This window comes from Rhea americana, unplaced genomic scaffold (genome assembly GCF_003343005.1).
Source record: "Rhea americana isolate MKP2758 unplaced genomic scaffold, rheAme1 scaffold_120, whole genome shotgun sequence".
NCBI classification, from domain to species: domain Eukaryota; kingdom Metazoa; phylum Chordata; class Aves; order Rheiformes; family Rheidae; genus Rhea; species Rhea americana.
The window spans coordinates 2,046,969-2,068,607 of NW_028185262.1; the positions used below are offsets into that span (position 1 = coordinate 2,046,969).

At 43.3% G+C, this 21,639-nt stretch overlaps 1 protein-coding gene across 3 annotated transcripts in view; it reads right to left on the reverse strand.

Moving 5' to 3' along the window:
• Nucleotides 1-2,554: 2,554 nt before the first annotated feature.
• The window catches only part of CHCHD6 (coiled-coil-helix-coiled-coil-helix domain containing 6), a 115,347-nt gene continuing 96,262 nt past the window's right edge, over nucleotides 2,555-21,639 (reverse strand). For all 3 annotated transcript variants that reach the window (XM_085324296.1, XM_085324304.1, XM_085324313.1), the window contains exon 8: nucleotides 2,555-3,118. In XM_085324296.1, the coding sequence (XP_085180422.1) occupies nucleotides 3,095-3,118 (24 nt within the window). In that variant the 3' untranslated portion in view covers nucleotides 2,555-3,094. The remainder of the gene's footprint in view (nucleotides 3,119-21,639) is intronic.

Below are 21,639 nucleotides of genomic sequence, written 5' to 3' on the forward strand. Positions count from 1 at the left end.
TGAAAAAAAAAAAAAAAAAAGGAGAAAGGTCACTGATATTTCTGGATACAAAAAAGCTCCTTTTTCATCCAGCACATGCAGCACAGACAGCAGCACTCTGGCAGCCCTTACCCTACCTCAAACTTGCCTTGGAGGAAACTGCCTCAAATTTAGCTTCCAAAATAGACTTAGACCTTGTTTATCCTGCTGTCCAAGTTGCCCATTAATGCCAGCTGTGACGGTAGTTGTGTGAGAAGGCCATCTATTCAGCACTGGACACCAGGCTCCAGGAATAATGATCTTCGCCACTTTGGAACGTAACTGACACCTGCTGTCACAATCTTGCACAAAACAAAACAAAACAAAAAAAAAAAAATCACACACTGAACATCCAACAAGCAGTCATGGAGAAACATAAGCAGAGGGAGCTTATAAGAACAGGTATGGTTTCTTCACTCTTTGCAAGGGCCTCAGTTATATCAGACAAGCGAAGAGAAGAAAGAAAATCAGTGTAAACTGTGTTAACATTCAAGAAAAGCTGGGTAACCTGCACATTTTTGCTTATATGACATCTGAAGCTCTGCAAACTCGGTTTCATCCTTGGCAACCTCCTGTCAGCATCACTGCCTATGTTTTTTTCCCCAAGTTCAGGTATTTGAGCAGATGATTATAGCAACAGTAGCAACTACCTTGTTCCTGGGCACTAACCACCACCAACAGAAAGGGACTCTTTGACAGGCAGATGGGACCACAGTTCCAGCACCCACAGAATCACCATGAGATCTGCAGATGTTCATTACAGGGTAAACAAAAATCCTACCCAGCATGGCAGGACTGAAGATTTTTCAGCTTCAAGGCTATACAATGAATGAATTTCTGTCCTCCGAAACTACCAGAGACTGAGGGTTATGTGAGCCAKTACTGAAGGGGGATGAGGCGGAAGAGGTACGTTTTCAGCTAATAATCAAGCAGTCCCTCATCTGGAGATACTGGATGGCCTTAGAGTGCCACTTTGTCCTTGCTGGGCTGCAAAACAACTGCAGTGCACCTGGCCAGCATTAGCTGGAGATGTTACATTTATGATTTTTATGGCTGATTTTTTCCCCCTATCCTCTATCAATTGAGTTCACTGTCTGAACGATCACATCTGTTTACGTTTCACAGACACCTGCATATCTTGAGATGACAGCAACTCCCTGAATGCTGTAATCAGTTATTTCTCAACAGAGGAATTGCCAATTTGGTAAATAAAGCTCATTATAAAAGAACATGGAAATATATTACAGTTGCCTAACAGAGAAAATTGTCCAGTCCCGCCAGATAATCAGCCCTGGCATCATAGTCCCCCCCAATTTAGGGAAGCTGAAATAATGACATGCAAATTACTTGTGCGAAGGCAACACTGGATGGGGGCAAGAGGAAAATGAGAAAAAGACAAAATAGGTATTTTTCTCTTCAGACCACCAATAATTTAAAATCTAGTGAGAGATAAACCTTGCTGCTCTGAATTTCTGTATGAAGTGTCACAAGTTCAGTGGCTCTGCAACACTTACCCACTTACCATTCTAAGCAGATCCCAAAGCCCGTATGGCAGCATCAGAAAAAGCCTGTCCAATGCTGCTACGGACAGACTAAAGGGCACTAAGAGTCCTGCTTGGGCTTAGAAAACTTACCCTTCCTCCTTTGGGGACAGCACGTTTGACCTGCATGCTGATAAAAAGACAAGTTTTGCAAGATTTAGGACTAACAAAGATGAGCTGTGAATACGCAAGCATTGCACTTGTGAGGAGGAAGAAGGCTGTGGTATCAGCACCCTGGAGGAAGGAAAGGGATTTTGTCCCTTTAACCAAGAGCTAAAGTGTAAAGTGGCTGCCTAGCGGAAAGAGACCAAGCAGAACATAACACAGAAAACAGTTCTCAGTCCCCCTCATCCATTTTCATAAACACTACATAAAACTCTGACATGACCTCCAAAAATACCTGTGTTCGCATTCTTCAGAACCTGTCAGACACTCGGAGAGGACACAAGGAGCAAACACTGCCAACTGGAGGAGAGGCTTTGGCCAGAGAAAGGGAATTAAGTTACAAAAATAGACCTGCTCACCTGTGCTGCTGACACATCTTTTGCAAACCTGTTGCACCTACCTCTTATAAGAGAATGAAATGCCAGGCACAGACAACTCTCACTGCCCCTTGGCTCCATAAAGAGAGGGCACAAAACAGAGTACAAGGCAGAGGAGGGATGGTGCTTTATAGTTGATAAAGGAGGAACTGTACACAAGAGCTGGTACAAAGAAAGATTTGCATCTTTCTCTGCATTCAGCAGGAAAAATTCTTTTCAGTGTGATTCACCAAGACCAGTTCCCTTCAGCCAGGGCTTTGCACTCTTCCAACTACTTTAAATAAGCCAAATTCTTTCAGCCTGGGACCAAAACGAACAAGTTTTGTGATTTATAAACTGTGACTGGAAATATTTCTATTCCTCATACTTGTTGGGAGATTTGTTGGCAAGGGTAGGAAGTAGAAAACAGCCATTTACAAACTCATGGGACTGAAGGCATCTCACAGCAAACAGTGACCATTAAACACTTTATTTGTTAGGAGGGAACCTTGGAAGGGAAGAAACACGCCTGCTGGTGTAATGGATTGGAGCATGCTAGGAACAGTTAATCCTAACAAGCTAGCCAGGGATATTTCCCAGTACTTCAGACTCCTGTCTTTGAAGCACAAGGACAAAGACAAAAGCTCTCCAAACTCACATGGGAATGGGTGAAACCAAAGCTAGTACATAGTGAGCTAGGCCAGTGTTAGGTAAGCCTCCAAACTACAAGCTGTGCCAAGAGCACTTGTAGTCAAAATAATTCTTTACATTGTAACACAATTAAAAAAGGAAGCTTTATGTCCCCCCCACACACACACCCCGGACCCTCTTCCAAACTCTAGAAACATCCATCAAGGCTGATACATGCAGGCAATCAGAAGAGGAATCATGTCGTTTTCTTGGACCGCTATGGGCAGAAGGCACCAGTTTTGGTCAGCATCTATACAGAAGGATGCTGGGGCTTCCAAGGGCGTCTGTGGTCCCCATCTTCTGCTCTTTGGTGGCTGCTGCTCTTTATCCAGAATTAACTAACAGCTCCTGGAAGAAAAAGGAGACAAAGCAAAAGACAGTAAGTTAGTTATTCAGCTGCTGACACTGGACTGCTTCTTTCAGAAGTGAAAGAGCAGTACTAGAATGGCTGAGAGATTACAAGACATCCCTCAGAAAAATCACCAGGTATTGCCTGCTACAAAACACAGCAAGATACTCAAGAGTACAGAGGACTATAGAAGAAAATAGGTCATGATATCAAAGGCAAGATTGATTCTGTGAACAAATAAAACTGTGGTCAGCTCCAGTTCAACCATTGTCCACATTGTCCGTGCTGAGGGACTAGGGGTGGAGGGGAGAAGGAAAAAAAAAAAAAAAAAAAAGAGAGAGAGAGAGAGAAAGAGAAAGAAAGAGCACACAAGTGCATTTGGAATGATTATTATTTACAAATTGCCACAAGAAATAGCAGGTCTCCAGTCCACGATTCAAAAGTAAGCACTCTCACTCTTGATGAGGTTGAAGACCAAAGCATTTTTTTTTTTATTCATAACACAGCAATGGCACCTTGAAGCAGGTACTTCAGGATGACCTCGTAAAACCTAAATCCCTTTCTTRCAATTAGACTGAGCCCCCATGGACTTGATTAACTAGGGAAGCTTCACAGGCCACCATGCTGGGCCACAGAATGACTTCCAAGTTGAGAGCTTTCCACTATAAGTGCCCCAACACAGGCTGCAGAATGACCTCCTCTGATGGCCTACAGCAGGAGTGACAGAGGGGCAAAAAGCCTCTAGTCTTAGTTAAACCCAAAGTTAGACTAGTTTAGTGGGGGAAAGTAAGCATACCTTCATGCTAAAAATGCAGCCTCAGCAGGAAATGGGAACACTTGGATTAGCTACCTTCAAACACGCACACACCACTCACTCATCCCAACCCCTGGAACAGGATCAGCACAAAAAAAAAGGACACTAGAGATAGAAAAAGAAGAAATAGAGGGACTCACATATAACTCCAGCGCCTGACATGTTGGAGAGTCTTTAGCTTTTAAATATTAAGACTCCAATCTTTATCAAAATTTAAGAAAAATCAAATCTGTTTCCCCTCTCCCCTACCACAAACAACCTCTTGTTTTGCAACTGATACATCATCAGATCCTGCTGGCATCCACTTATCAGCTGTGGACTTCTAAAGAAGAAGGGAGAGAAGAAACAGGAGGATTTAGACATTTTTAGGATGGTAGCTGCAGAGGCTACTATGGCCTCTTTCTATTTTTATCTTCTCACTCGTATAAATTCAAAGAAATCAGTCCAACAATGCCATCAGCTGTGAATGAGAACACAGCTGGCACCAGCTATAACTCTCTTCCCAACTGTGGATCTGTGGCATTGATGCTGGACTCTACTTTTAAAAAACTAGGTAATCAGCTCTTATGCATCAGCAATGGCATCATTATAATCAAGGAACTGCTGGTGTAGCTACATTAACAGCAGAATTGCATGGAGTGATCTGGTCAAGACACTGCTTTCCCTCCTGCTCTGACTAGGTTCACCCCCATTTGCACTAACCCATGTTTAGAGGGCCTTGCTAAAGCCAGCTGCAGAAAGACAGCTAAATAATTTGTAACTGCATGTGATCCCACCATCCAACCAACTAGAGCTGGATTTGAGCTCAGTCCTACTCCTTGTGCACTGATTTTTCCATAGGAGAGAAGCTGCTGTTCCTTTTAAGTGAACCAGAAAGGGGGACATCACATAACAGTGACGTTACCACACTTGGCAATATCTATCAAAAAATGAGGGATGTCGTTTAGGTTATCTTTCCACAGCACGTTATATGCACTACCTGATACTTGCCAGGTCAGCATGTTAAGCCTACACTCATTGCGCCTCTCCAAAGACAGCCCCTTCTCTAACAACAAACTGGAAAAGCTTCAAAGGATTTGAGAATAGAGAAAAAATGTTTGCCAAATTATTTAGACAAAGCTTATCTAGAAATCTGACAAATGAACCATCAATATAACTTGACTGATTCTAATTTCCGAGGTAATTTTTCCCATCATTAGTGGCTTAGAAGTTTCGCACTGAGCAACATATTTCAAAATCTCCAATAGCACTCACACAAATTGTAATGAGCAAAGCAGCAACAACTCGCAATCAATTTTGCAATAAAGTAATTTGCTGCATTCACACTGTAACACTTCAGTTAAGTGTCAAGGAATGCTGTATTTTGTGATAAAACCACTGATGTGGCCACTCTGTGATTAACCCTGATGGAAGAGGTTATAACTCTTTTTATAATAATTTAAAAATCATAGTTACACAATTTCATGTTCAAAATCTTAACTCTTTTTTTAAAAAAAAAACAACTTTGAGGGGAAAAGACAAATAGTCAGCACTTAACTTCAATCAATTTTTTCCAGTCTAACCTCTCTACACACCAGGACACATCAAGCTGGAGACTCACAAACATTCCTTGTGTAAAAACATCAGGTTCCATCTCACTTTGGACAACTAAACTTTGTCAAAGTCTCTTGTGCTGTAAGCACCGAACCCAAAGCTGACGGTCTGCCAGATAGGCTAGACACCAATTTCCTGCTGTGCAGCTCACGCCAGGGGAAGTTTTATGGACAAAGGATGCAAGTAATGATACCATCAGTCAGCCCAGGTTGCTCCCAATCATGGCCTGATACAATGCAATTTGTACACAGTTGCATCCCTGACCAGTCTGTGCTGGCCAGAGTGACTAATTCCTCCTCCCCTCCCTTCCTAAAGGACACATAGTGCTCATGAAGTTACAGTGTTGGCATTTCTTGGGACCTGAGGCACTCTCCATGCACAACCAACTACACAGAGGGATGCCTTTCCCAGCTGTTTCAGATGTTTCTGCTCAGATGCCAATCCAGCTCTCACAACATTTGCCAAACCTGTGTAAACCATTACCATCCTGGCTGGTAAAGCCAGTTCTTGAAAACTGAAACCCTCTAACATTGGTAAGGTGCAGTTTACAAAGAAAACAAAAACCACGTACAGTATCTATCTAGCTAGGATCCTGTGCTCCCATGGCTCTTCTGCAGAACACACTGTGCAGTGCAGGCACAGCTGTTAACAGCTAACAACACTGGAGGCCAGAGCCACAGATCTATACCTCAGCTGCTGCAGAAGTTCTCACGGCCACAGTGCACAGCACAGTGGAAGCTCTGCAGGCCTCGTGGTCTGTCGTCACGTCATATATCTCTATGCTCATTACCATACACAGAGTTGTTTTCAATTTCTAGGCCACCAGTTTATAAACCTGCACTATCTACTTAAAAGCCTAGTTGCATCTATTTCAGGACTTGCATGCTGTTCAATACTGTGCAAGGACCCCACCACTCTTAAGACTAAAACCACTCTTGGTTAAGCCAGCTATTTACACAAGTGTTTCAACTTACGTTGCAACCACGCAGATACAGATTAGTTACCTGTTGGTTCCCTTCCAATCTGGAGTCCTCCCTGCAAGGTTCTATCAGGCTATGACACTTACCTTGAGCAGAAACAGCCAGGAAAGGAAAGGAGAAGCCTTAACTCTACAACATGCCCTTATCATTGTGTATGCACCTGACAAAACGCATATGCAACAAGTCCAAGCAGCTGCAACAACAAGCTCTTCCCATATGATGGGATTCTGCCAATTAATTGAGCTGAAGTTCAACCTAAAGTTCAGTGACCCATCACAAAATACCTGGCCCACATTTGGTATTGGCTAGTCTCCTTGCTGTCCTCTCAGCAGAAGAACTCAGGGCAGCCTTGGAGAGTGCACTACACACACGCTAACGTGAAGGGCAGTGCCCTTCCTCTTGCACAGGGAGGGGAAATGACTTTAATGCCACTGCCAATATAATGACAGGTAGACACAGGTTCCAAGTCGTTAGGAGCTCCAGTCTAGCTCCTCTACATACAAAAATTGTGTCCATACAAAGGGGTTCAAGATAATTCCCCACAGCTGCAGTTCCAGTAAAAACAGGAATGGTAATCTGTGCAGTCTCAACAGCAAATCCAACCGGAGGGCACTGAGCTATCTCCTCCACGCCTCTCCTGGCATGCAAGAACCTGAGCCACTAATCCATGATCTTCCCCCAGTGCGAGATCCTGCTTGTGAGCTAACAGCAGCTAAAACTGGTCAGTTGCTCATGGATGTAGCCATGGCTTCACAGCAGCTTCAAGGGAGTTGGCAGCTTTCCAGTTCTGGTTCCAGTTGGGTGAGGAGAAAGGGCTGAGCTCTGCAAGCAGATCTGCTCCACGCATTTCTCTCCTGTTGAGAACAGAGTTTAGCCAAAGCCCAAAACAGCCCTTCTCCCATAAAGGAGGGCCAAGGATTTGGTGTCAGCCCCAGGGCAGCAAGTCTCAACAACAAGGTCTTCTAACGCTCTTTTTCGTCCCACTCCTCCTTTATCATTTCACGTCTGCCCATAAGAGCTCATGGACCAGCCAAGCAAGTCCACGGCCACCTCCTCTCCTTCCAYGAAGGCTGGAGAGCTCTTTGCCTCACCTAAGGCTCACAGCTCACAGAGGCATCTTCCTCCTTGAAAACCCAGACCTTGAAGAACATTAGTACTGCTGTTTGCCACAGATGCAGTTTGCCAAGCAAGACATGTTTGTTTAAACAGCTTTTAGCCTCCCAGAGGTAAACCCTGCAAGTTTCCCCCAGCAGATAGTACCTTACCCTTGTTCTAATAGTCCCTTCAGCAGTTACACCTTGGCACTCACACATACGGGCAATGTGTAGCTATGAAAAAATCAGAAAGTAGATCTGTGTGATAAATGACTTGCTAGATTCAGAGTGTCAGTGACAAAGTAGAAATTAATCTCCATAGTTCCTACCTCTCTGCCTTGTGCAGAGAACTATTTTTCCCCCAACAAGACAGAATAGTTGTCTGTACAGAGTAGACTTCAGTAACATGACGGCACAACTTTTTCACCTCTGTTAGTCTGCAGAAAGGCATCAATAAAATAGAAAAAATCCTGACCACTCCGAAGATGGGTGTTCAAGGCCTTTCCACTGGATATTTGTTGTGGGCTTATTAGCACCCCCGACCATTGCAAGGGACGTTTAAGTCACTTTGGTTTGATGTATGCTGTAGGTATTTTTTGGTTATGTGCAATTTGTTCCGTTACATTCAGGGTATTGGCTATTTTGTGGAGCAGCTGTGCTGACTAATGGATCGCAGCACTTCTGTGCCATATAGTTATTGCAGTGAAAAGCCTCTCTGTCTCTCTCATCCTTCAGGAGTCCAAGAGTTGCTGTCCTTGGGTTTGGAATAAGAAGGGGCAGGAGTATGCCTGGCAGCAGCAAAAAACATTAATTCAAAAAGCTATGAAGAGAGTTTTGTTTTCCCTCTTCTCTGTACTGGTGTTAATAGTTTTGCAAAGCAGAGAAGTTCACCCAGTGACTTCTTGGCTACTTCCCCAGATGGTGTCTTCAGAGCTGGCATGACAGCAGAAAAGATGCCTTTCAAAAAATTTGCAAGATGCATTGTCAGAACACCCCAGAAAGCACTTTCACATGGAAGTCCCCCTGCTCTATGTGCCCCACAAGCAAACTGGGGGGGGGGGGGAACACAACAATTTTTGAGCTTCCTTTCCCCCCTGCCTCCACATTCTCTTTTGACTCACATGAGCTGGCACACTGTTTGCTTTACTCTGCCTTGATACCTCCCATTGCTCTGCGTTACSAGAATATGAAGCAATTTACTAGCTAATTTCTAGCTGGTCTGAGCATCACCTGTTTGTTCATGCATTATAACATTGATTTCCTCCAGCCAATCGTTCTGATCGTTGTTCTAGCTCAGACAGAGCCCCCATCATTAGCCTTGCTTTGCAGGAAATGTTTTGCCACTGGCTGAGCAGCTCTGCAGTTATCAGAGTGCATTAAAAATCATCCCATTTGGGAAGATCCGTCTCCCCRCTGAGCTGGTAGCCCCAGACATCACAGTAGGGAGTGGGGAAGGCAACACCTGCTTTTTTTTTCTTTTTTCTTTTGGACCTGTCCTAGAAAATACTGAGGCCAGAAGGAACAAACACCATGCTACAAAGGGTCACTACTGAAAGGATGCCTGTTAATTAATCGGCATTCATATTGAGGATTTTTTTTGTTCAATCAACATTAATTGCATTTAATCTTGTTCTCACCATTAGCAAAAGCCACCAGGCCAGGCTGATGCTGCTGGTTCCTGACACACAGATTCCACTTACATTTGGGAGGCAAGACAGGAGGGGAAAAGTAATGGAAGGAAAGAAAATAACTCTTCCTCACCCCTTCTGCATCACTGCACAGTTTCATTGGGTCTGTTTCATTATTTAAACAATTTTTGTTTCCCAGTGAAATTACAGAGGAGCTCAAAGGATGGAAATCAGACATGGAGCATTTCACTACTAGTTATTCTTGCTCTCCCGGGTACTGGCTCAGAGCTTTGCTAACCTGCATGGTCCTGGCTATCTTGTTTCCATAAAGGACTGAAATACAGAAAGGTGCTTGTGTGAAGTGAACTCTGCTTTTCAGTTCCAGGCTGTTCCCAACAGCTCTGCCAATGCCCCTCAGCACAGCCTGCTACTGCTGTCTGCCACCTTCGATGAGCTCTGCCAAAGTGCTTCTCTCCCACTTGCTACTGACCACAACTCCACCAAAAAGTGCCAAATTATGCTGAAGTCTGACTGGCAGTGACTTCTTATAGCAAAGCAGTAGTTGCTATTAAACAATCTCTGACCAAATTTTGCCTYGTAACTCAGTGCATGTTTGAAACTCGAATTTCCAAGGTAAACACTGGTGCATCCGCCAGCTCTTTGGCTTTGATATCAGGACGGCACCTTTATCTGCACGGCCACCTGTTTGGAAAACCAAAGCTTTCCTCTTGTGTCAGCAGGAATCAAGCCTTGGGGCACCTGGGCAACTTTTGCAGCCCATAAAGCCCAACGTGGCAGATTTCATGACTACAGTCTCATTGCCTCTGTAAAGTGTCTTTTCCAAAACAGGATGGAGAACAGTAATAATCTGGACTGGGCATCGTCTCTGCCTTTCCCCTGTGGCAGCACACAACACTTGCCTAAAGCCGGCACTGCAGTTTATCACAGATTTTCTTTATCCCTCAACAAGTGCTAGTCCCATTGCCTCTCGCCGCATAAAGAGGACGTATCACAAGTGCTGTGAAGGACTGGCTGAGTTTTAAGTGGTTTGAAATGGCTCCACTAGACTTGGTCAAGATTGCTTTAAAATCATTTCCCATTAGGACTGTGACCCTCTCTCTTTACAGCCAACATAATGATTTTACCTCAGGGGAAGATAATTGCATCCTACTATCTCTACACATCAGAAAGTGTAAGCTACAAACACTACTGCACCTTTCCAGAGCAAGCTAAGAGAAGAGAATTTATAAGAAAAGGGAGATAACACTGGATACACCTCTACACCACAACCGCAATCACCCCTAGCGTTCTGCAAGCTTGTGCATTAGGCGCCGGGGGGGATAAAGGGATTCAGAAGGCACACGATGTTTTGAAAGCAGAACAACGACAACTTGTACAAATTCAGCTCCAGTTTTGTAAGGATTAAAATGAACTTTACCCAACTGTGAATTATCGTTTCCAGAGCCAAAAGGAATGGAAAAAACACTGACTGATGCAACAGAATTTCATTCTTTCAAACCCTAAACCAAGCACTTCAAAAAATGAGCATAAGCAACAGTAACATTATTGCTGAGGGACATCAGCTTCTGTAGCTGCAGGGGTTTTTAACTGCTAAATTGCCAAGCCTTGCTCAGAGCAGAACTAAACGGTATGGTGTATATGAATGAAGGAGACTTCTCCATACTCTAAAGCCTGCTCTTGCTACTGACCCTGGAGGATAACCAGCAGGGAAAATAAAAAAGGAAAAGAGAAAAAATAATAGAAAAAAAATCTTTTGGCTTCAGAATGCGGTAAGTTGTATAAATGACCTGTTCCCTCCTATCACAAGGAAGAAAGAGATGCAATAAATACCTGCAAAGCCATTCCAATATTTTGGATTAAATGGATTACAGAAACGGAAAGTACGTGATATAAATGTTATAAAACAAGAAGCCAGGAAAGTGCAGGAATTTGAATCAAGCTGGCAAATGATCGCTGCAGGCTATTGAGGAAAACTAATACAGAGAGGGGGCAGAGGAAGGATACTGTAACAACACTGACTGATGAACACTTGCTCAAGTGAGTAAATTCCGAATGTCATATTTCTGCTTAAATCTACCCCAGTCCCGAAACAAAATTAGCAAATCCTACTGTTAAAAAGCAGCAGAAGTACAAAAGTCAGATATGCAGAGCCTCAYTTCTGGAAAGATTCCCCTGTGCATCCCTCCAGACTGAAGTTTGTGACTTCAATTATTCCTGGAACATTGCGTGTATAGGGATTCAACGCAGGGATTACTAGCAGGATCCTTGTTACAAGTGTCACTTCTCAAGCAAATTACACTTCACTGGATGTCACTAACGCACACAAGAAAACAAATTAGATGGCAGCAAGACAATAAGTCAGAGATCTGGTGCAAGAAAATCTCCCAGGGTTATCCAGAAAAATAAAGAAGTTTTGAATATAAACTCCTAGAACATTTCTAATTACGCAGCACATTAAAGCTTTATGTGACCTTGACACAATACACCTCGATACTGGTGGCTCCACACAAGTCTGAGACCAAGCTTTGTTGAGGCATATCTGCGAAGCAGTGCCACCAGAATAAGTGGGGAAGAAAAATTTAAAAAGGAAAACAAAACAAAACCACAGAGAAACAATCCCAGCTGTGCCCTGAACTCCTAAGGATCACCACAATTCCATCTATTACCTCTGACTTTTCACCTCCAAACACCCATTGATGAAAGCAGCAAGGAAGAGAGGACATCATGGTGTCCGGGGGCAGCTCCAGCAGTTCCCTAACCCCAGGACTTGTCCACAAGTTGAACTCAAATTTACATATTGCTTTTCAGAGTTCCAAATCTCATCCTGGAACAGATTATTAACTTGCACTTGTTCTAGCAATCGTTTCTTTAACTCTGGGAATTATCATGAGCATGAAGGCATAGAAATGCCTAGTTCTTACATGCAGATACARTGCAAAGAGCTGCTGAAAACACTTTACAAACCTCCATCTATGGCAACATCCCTCCAGGACAGGACTTCAATATTGGCTGTTAAATTCTCATCCTGGAGATTTCATTTGCCCCTCATGAGTGTTACTAAACCATGCACTTTTTCTAAGAGGTATGGAGAGATAAATACTGTCCGGAGGGCATGAGTGGGAGTCCTAGACTTTATTGTCAGATTTCTCCCAACTCACCCAGCAGCTGTAGATAAATCCCTATCTTGGTTTCCCTTTCTGTATGCAAGAATAATGCTACTTGCCGACCACACAGAGGTGTAATAATTATTCACCAGTAGAAGACACTAAAGAAATGCAAAACTCAGAGTTCTCAATGGATCCATCCTCCTCTGTACAATTTGCATTTAGGTGTCAGAGGAAACTTAGTGCATTAACTTGTTCATTTCTGCCTTGCTGTAGAAGACTCCTGCACTGAATAAAGACAGACTCCAAGGTCAGGGTTAGCATGGCCACATCTCAGGTATGGCTCACTCCTGTCTAGTCCAGCTTCATACACCAAGCACACACACTAAAAAAAAAAAAAAAAAAGAAAAAAAAAAGACAACCTCTACAGGTATCCTTTTTCTATGCCTAATTCTATTTCTGCTCAGTGATACAGTGAAATTCCATGCAGAAGCATTATGAGCTTGACTGGCTTTATTTGTTTAACAGTTTACATTTTCATTAAACTATTGCTATTCGGCAGCCAGTAATTTTATTTGCGTGATAGCCGTATTCATCTCGCCCTCGTAGGTATGAATGTCGCTCTCCTTTTCTTCTGGCAGAAGAGGCAAAAATCAACAGTGATGGAGCAGAAGCAGGTCTGCAAATTCACATCTCTATTTACAGATACGTGTGGGATATAACCACTACTTGCTTTTGCACAGTATCTCCCAAAGACTGTTTGAGATCACAGTAAATAGCCTATAGGTAAATTAAGAATATTTTTCATTGGGAGACAATTTCAATCGCCCAGGGGCAAAAGCAGAAATTGAAATGTCTTTGAGTAGAATCAGCCCCTTTRACTCAGCACTGCAAGCCCTTTGCATTGGAAGCTTACAGCTGATTGGGCTTTTACTGTATTTGACTATCAGACTTTTAAGTATTGATAATATGTCTAATTCTTGACAATYTTTAAATATCTTGAAAGATTGGGTCACTGGAGCTGAAAGATCTGACTAAATCAACAAGCAAGAGAAGCCTGTACCAAATCCCAGCTTGACAATCCTCCACCAAGCTCAGGCAACCAGACAGGAAAATAAGAGSCATTTTGAGATGACAGAAAACCAGGCTAAGACAGCCAAATGACTCCAACACACCTTTTAAATAAAGGCTTTAGAGGTCTCTCAATAAACAGTAAACATTTCACCCTACAACTCCCCTTGCACAACACTAAGGAGCCAAGAAGCATGGCAGCTCTGCTTGCTGCCTTGGTGTATGACTGAGAATCAGTACTCAGGGCAGGAAGGCACTAGGTCTTCCCCACTAGTCATGCCACATGAACCTGAACGTTTAAGGCAGGGACAGATTTAAAGGCTGTGGAGACATTCAGTCAAGTAATTAACCTGTGGATGTCCAACCACAGTCACACCCAGGCAGCGGTATGCAGGGTGCTGCATGCTCAGCCCCAAATGCAGAAGCCATCAGGGTCAGTACTTCAGCACGACGGATTTGTTCTGAGCAAYTGCCTCATTGTGTCCACCATAACCAATGCAACTAAAAAAAACCCAGCAGATCCCCTACAACCTTAACCATAGATATGATCAAACAGAGGGAGAGTTGTGAACACTAGGAGATACAGCTCTATTTCCCAGTTTATGGCTCCTCCTGCTTAAATTCCAAGTCCTTCTTTCAAGACTAAAATCCTTTATCAAATTAATAACAAGCTCACCATTTCTCTAGCTCCTTCCTGTCTCCTTCCCTCTTTGGAAGGCATCCCAGTGAAAAATCAGATTCTGGAATAAACCACAAAAGCCTCCTGAACAATTATTTCCTATCTCCTCTACTGCAAATATATAGTCCTGCCTCTGAGTTAGGACAGAGCCCTGCTTCTATCTGTCCAAACGTCACTTTTACAAKCAGGACCAAGGAGGAATGTTTACCTGGAATGTTTTAAAATATGTAAGAGTGGAAAAGAAAGTAACATTTTATAAATGTGTTGTTTGTTTGTCTTGTTGACACCACTCAAGTGGAGGGTGTTTTGGGTTTTCTTCTTGGTTTTGTTTTGGATGTGACAAATGATGCTGGTCCCATCTTGTAATTTCCCTCACTGTACAGTATGTCTGTTCACAACAGATACCAGCACAGCTGCTTAGGTGTCCATTTATCTGCTAGAAAAGTATTGTTGATTTGGAACCAACTCATCCTAAAACAGTAGCCCCAGAGGGAGAGAGAGAAAAGGGAGGCAGCGAGAGAGACGAGGGAGCTGTCAGCTGGGAATATGGCCATGCTTCTGCTGCGCAGGTTCTGGCAAAAAGCAAACATCATATTTAGTTTTAGCTACAGCCTCTCTTCCCCCCTCCAAGACCATTAATTCCAAGCGTCACTCAACACCTCATTATATCCCTTCCCACAAAGGCCTCATCATTAACATAAATTCTACTTCTTTCTTGCAACCTGGGTAAATAAAGAAAGCCCACAGCCAAGGCTGACGCCCACGGTCTGCACTGGAGCAAAGGAGCTCCCAGCTCCCAAACTGAGCAGCTTGTATTTCCAGATAGATAATGCAGAAGAGACAGAGCGTGAGAGAAAAGAAAGAGGAGAGAGGAAGAGCAGTACAAAGGGGGGGGGGGTGCAATCAAAGGGTATTTATATTTTGTGTTTACAGAGACTATGCAGAAAATTGGCAATTCCTGCTTAACCAGGATCAGAACAGAACCAGCTCAAACACTTCATCCTTTTGTAGAGCCCTTCCAAGCAGAATTGCACTCCCTACAAAAAGCTCAAATATCCCTGTATGTAATATACAGGGACCCTATAATCCTGGGTCCCAGCAAGTTCCACGTCACACTGCCTGCCACAYGCAAAGCAAGAAAATTGAACAGATTAGAATGCTTCTAGAAAGGAAAACGGCAATCACTAACCGCACCTACCATAGCTGGGAAAGCATGCATTCTCGTTACAAAGTTTGTTTTGAAGTAATAAAACACGTTGAAATGCTTACCACCATTTCACTCATTCCATCATTAACACTAAAGACCAAGGGCACATCTATCAGACACTGCCTCAGAAATCCACCAAGTAGCAGATGGCTCAGGAGGGTATATATTCCAGAGGCTCAGCACCACCACACCTGGACTGCTAGCAATATTCCAGCTAGCCAGCTGAAAGCTGGTTTTGATATGTCATCGTCATTCTGCAGCAGAGGTATGGCCTGGGAGGATGTTGCTATGGATTGATATTCTGCCTCTGGCTTAGGGAATGCAACTTCCACGGGTGCACACAGGTAAGCTAGAATTTTTGAAAYTGTTTAGGTAAGAGTTACTTGCACAATAAGTGTTTTAAAAGTCACTTGTCACGTTAAAGGTTTGTTAAAATCAAAACTAAATTAGCGGTGTAACTATTAAGATTAGGAACTGTCTCTTAAAAAAAAAAGATGTGCATTTTTTTCACTTGTAGGGCTTTTTGAAAATACTGAAACTCCAAGTATAAGACAGGGTATCAGTCCACTGAGCTTCAGTTGTGTATGGTAATTGTTAYCACTATATGACTTAAGACTGACACTTACATTCAGAAAGCTCCATATTTATTGCATCACAAAACTTAAGTCCACAGAAAAACTGACACTCCTCAGGCAGTAGGTGATCCTACTGTCTCTCATCCACAACCTGTCAACAGCTACAGCCTCACACATGAACAGTCCTTAGTGGATCTACTCAGCTACCAAAGCTGCCAGCTCCGGCTGACTCTGACCAGAGGCTTTCAAGCGCAAGGCTCTGAATTATGCAAACCGAGCGTGGCTCCACTGAGACCAGCCGATCTTGGCTTTTCAATCCGTCTGTAAAGAAAACGCACGCGTGCACAAACACATACGCACACCCCAGCCCACCCAGCACGAGCAGCACAGGCAGGTCATTTGATTTGCAGAGAGCTATTCCATTTGTCCCACTCTACTTATTGCAGCGTTTGAGCAGACAACCTGCTCCCCTTTCATCTGCTCCGCAGTGGCCATCTCTCCAGAGCTGCCCGTCATTTCCTTATCAAGCAGTAAAAATGTAGGATCACTGGAGACACAGCACAGCCTTGCTGAGATTTCACTCTCTCAGTGGGATGTAAATGCCCCTATAATGTTGGCTTTTTTAATCTTGTGTTATTATTACCCGCGGCTGCCATTCAGCCCGCAGAGAATAAAGCGCCACGGCTTTCAGGGCCCGCACAAAGCCTCTGTGCCTTTGCCAGCGACTGGACAAACAATAGCCCTGTGTTTCAGCGGTATTGGAAACCTTTATGTTGTGGGAGCCTGACTGCACGCGTCCTTCTGCTCAGGCAATGCTGAAGTGTGAGCGYGTGCCTACGAATTCGTCGGTGACTGCTGGAGCACGTGGCTCCACGGCTGCCTGCAGAACCGACGCGAAAGCATGCGTGCACCCGCAGGCCTAGCCCTGCCTCTCCGAGTGCGCTGAGGGACGCCGGCACGGGCCGGCAGAGCCAGGTGGGTCATCTTTATAGACCTACCAAGGGGTACAACACCGTCCAGGCCCTCTCCATGAATACTTCTGWTCATCTCTGCGTAAACGATGTTGCCAGCTCATATGAAAGTCTGATGATGAATGACRTAACTATGAAAATGTCAAAGCTTCATTTCCCAAAATCATGTTCTTGCATTAAATCTTGGCTTCTATTTAATACTAGAGACTGTGATCCTCATGCTTGCAAAGAAAGCTTAAAAGTGGAATAACTTAAAAAAAAAAGCATAAATTAGAACACAAATGAGATTTGAAAAGCATACTGCTCTGGCAATTTGAGGGAGACGACTGTTTTGGTTGGTTAGTTATTGCTTGCAGGGGACACTGCAGATGTGTGAACTCTTATGTAGCTATAAATATTCTCTCTCACAAAAAAATGAGCAGTACTGCACACTCTTCACATATTCAAAACCTAAGACAGAAGTAAGAAACTCCCCACAACCCACAAGGTTGCCCTGTAAATTGGTTAGAAATGCACTGGGGTTATTTCATTTCATTTGCCTTCTGCCTTCCTTCAAACACTTGAGTCACATTTTCATACCTACCTCCACTAGGCAGGAGGGCTGGATTTTATTTATTCTTTTTTTTCCATTATTTAAAAAACATAACTAAGGTTCTCACATACTTATAAAACTTCAGGAACAACTCTACAAAACTAGGGCAGTAGAAAACATGCCAAATATGTAAAGATTTGGCAACGCCAAGTGCCTGCCAGTCTCTCTGTGGCAGGAGGAATGTCTGTCCTTCAGCCAATGTTTCTAAGCATTTCTAATCCCAATAGCCCATATACATAGAACACACCTATGCTGCCAGCTGTCTGGGAAGAGATCTTGACATTTTGCAGAAAATCACATCCAAGTCTCCCCTGAATATCAACATATGACAGGAAAAAAAAAAAGAAGTAGGTCTTAAGACTAGATTGTTATATTTAAGTGAGAGCTGAAGTTAACATGGTCGAGGCAGTGGGGAAATGAGCACAGCTTGAGTTACCGCACGTTGAGTACCAACGAACCAGCTTCCAGCTTTCCTAGATCCTCCCTTTCCAAACCACAACCRGCAGTCCTGGGTTAGCAGCTGGCCTGTCCCACTCCTCCTCTCGTGAGCCAAAGGAAGAAGGAATTTAAGTGTGAGGAAATTGAGGCTTGTGCCATCTTAAAAAAATAAGAGGCGGATGTTTTCAAAACCTTCTGCTTCATGCACCTGAAGAGAGAAACTGCAACTCGCTCTCTGAGCTCCAGCTTCATGGATAACTAGGCAGGCTTGGGGAGATCAGCTCTTGCTCTCTGTGGATAGAGTAATGGGACTGCAATGTTCTCTTCCAAAAAAGAGTAATGAGGTACCCAAAAAGCCTGCAGCAGTGTGAGAGAAACAGATGTTGTTAGATCCTTCACAGGCCAAAGACGGATTAACAATAACAAAACTAGCATACCAGGACCTATCAACAGCCTTGCAAGCGCTAAGAGGAAGCTCAGCCAGGGCTGTGACACCCGCCTGTGTTATGGCCCTGCTATTATTATTGGCTTTCAAATTCCCAYACAATCCAAGTGTCCAAACAGCTTTGAAGCAAGACAGCAAGACAGGCAGGTGAATCTGAACTCTCATCAGCTGTCTGAAAAGATGGTATAAATACCTTGCATTTCAGTGACATTTTTCATCCGCAGCATTTCCTAGACATCCATTCAATCTCAACACTCCAAACCACAGAAGGAATATCTGCCCATGTAGAGACTGGCAAATAAACACAAGTTAAATGACTGTTCAAGGTCATCCAAGGACTACAAGACAAAGCCACACACATCTAGCAACCAGGTAATTCTTCCCTTTTGAAAGGCATGCAAATACTCACACACACACGAGATCAAAACTGCTTAGCCAGGTGCAGAGCCTGCTGTGATCAACACAGCTTCACTGAGTAGTGATTCTTACTGCCGTTTCATCAGTGTTAAAACATATGAAAATAAATAAATAAATCAAGCCTTTATATCAAAGTTCATTTAAACAGATGCAAATAGGGATGTGGAAGTTTGCATCTGGGCTAAGTTACTACAATCCATACATCCCATTTGTCTGTTAGTTTTTAAATTACCCACCAGCCATCAACAATTTAAGCCTCTCCGAGAGGCGGAGATTAACTAGGAATTGCTAATAAAGAAATGCTGCTCATCTCTCRCTCCGGTGAGATCAACCTCATGATAAGTTGTGGACGTTTGGGAACAAAGGTGAGCTTCCTACCAGCAAGGAGAGAAACAGAAAGATGGGAAAATGCTGCTATGGGGAGGGGAGGATCTGGAAGGCAAGATTATCAGGAATGGATTCACATTCAYACTGCAAACCATAGACTTTTATCAAATGCACTCAGTATACCTGGAGAACTGAGCACCGCACTTCTGTCCAAGCAGCAATGCAAATGAGATTTTCAGTGAAAGACAATGAAGTCAGTATGTAAATATTAATTTAAAAATCTAGTCGACAAAGCCTCAGTTGATCTATAAATAGCTGTTATATTGGCAGGTGATGCTGAAAGCAGCTATCCCAGCTCTTCTTCCCACAATCTTCCAATGCCATCTTGTTTTTATTGACCCTGGAGACAGGACGACTTTGAACTGTATGCAGCTTGCTCCTCTGCTGCTACCTGCAGAGCAGGCATGAAGACTCCACTCTACAATACATATCTATCAAGGCCCTTTAAAGACAAGGACTGAGTGGCACTGAGCAGATGATGGCTTGCAGTGCTCAAYTAAAGAGAGCAAAAGATTCAGAGAAATGGAAACATCATCCAGCCTCGCTTTTAAGCRGGAGGTGAAGAGGGAGTTGCCCACTCAGGTACATCAGCCATTCAGGGAATACTTGTAGCAGGCACTATCCATCTGCATTTACATACAGACTTGGTAAGCTAGGCATCTGGGATAGCAACACCTCTAGTAACTCTAGGCCACCAAAGCCGCATTTTGCCATCTCAGAAAACGTGAAGTCRAATCCTGATTTCTTTCCTCTGTTTTACTCTCTCTGGAATTACAGTTTTATAATGCATAATACATTTTACAACCCTCTACCAGCTTTTTGTGCTGCACACACAGGAATCCCCTCTTTCACAGGGGCATATGATGGTTGTTTAACAGACAGCAACACTACACAAGAGTTTAGGGCTGGCAGTCAGGAATATTGCATCCTGATAAAACCACACAGCACAACAGAATTATCCAAAGTGCAGCACGGCCAGCATCCATGGAAACCATGTGAATTCTGATGTTTTAGGCTATTCACATGGATTTATATATATTCTCCCATGGATTTATATATATTCTCCAAAAGTCTTTCAAAATCTCAGTTTTCCTTTGCTGCAAAGAACAGTGACAACAGCCCTGGAGGGCTGGGCTTGTAAATAAGCAGATTGAGTAAGAGGAACAAAACGGACTTTGTTATCCTCCCCTCCCACTTGCTTCAAGTTTCTCAGGAAACCTCCTGAACACAAGAAGTCACTATGTAACCACTTATCATAGGGCTAGAAAAAAGGGAAAAAAGAGGGAGGGGAGGGCAGAGAGAAGCTCGATACCACAAGACCAACACTTTCTTTTATAAGGCCCACCATATTTTTACAGGTTTTTCCAGCAGCAGGCGCTACAGCATATCCCGATGGGAACCTACTGCGCCAGGCACTGCGTTCCCATCGGCAATGGCAGCGCCTGGGTGTGCATGGCAGTCAGAAGGGCGCACAGAGGCATGCTGGAGCTACACACACAGAGAGCCCAGGTACGCATCCTGCGCATAGCCTACCCAGGTGCTGCGCCATTAGTCCTCAGCACTACCTGATCGATTAGACGAAAAGCATTTTCAGGACATCTGTGTGTGCTGCCACGGCACTGCAGATGTACTCTAAAAGACCACAGTCATCTAAACCAATGGAAGTAATATTTTCTATGTAGCAAGGTTTGGACAAACGATTGTTCCTTCATTTATCAAAAAAAATAAAATTCAAAAATCGTTTTTAAAGCAAGTTTTAAATGCAAGGGTTAAGCAGAAGTTTATAGGCTTGTAACTCTGAGATGGTCAGATCTTTATAGTCTAGTCTTTACGGCCACCAGGAACTATGGAAAGGAAGCTTCTCCAATAAGGTTCACTTATTGTGCTATCGTTTTCAAATGGTCTTGCTTCTCTTTTCCATTATTTATGGAAATAGGACAGACAAGTTTAGTCTAGCAGAACAGAAACTTAAGGGGAGAAAAAAAAAAGGAAAAGAAAAAAGTCATGCTGAGAAACCCAGGGAGTTTAGCAAGAGAAGTGCTACACACATTGCCAAATGGTTGATAATAAATAAAGGAATGAGCTGTTCTCTTTAATTGACTAGAATAAAACTAGAAGTAATAGATTTGTAATAATCTTTACTAGTATTATTTACTCTAATAAAACTTCCATAAATCTAGTAGCAATAGATGCAAGTGGCATCAAGGAAAAAATGAAACATTTTACACAGTTCAGGAAATGGGAGATGCTGCAACAAGGCTAAAGAATTGCCTTCCCAGGAGAAATTCAAGGCAGATGCTGACTCCTTTCTCTTTGACATAAAGGTACATACAAACCTGCAGTGCTAAACAGCCCAGCAAAAGCTTGTTCTAGTGCCCTTTCCTGCAGCTCTTGCAAAGCTGTGGCTTCCTTTGTCCACTGTCTCCTTTTCATACCAGAATTTCCATTACCCAGATCCTTGATTTCAGAGCCCAGTCAGTTATAATCCAGCAGTTCTAACAAGC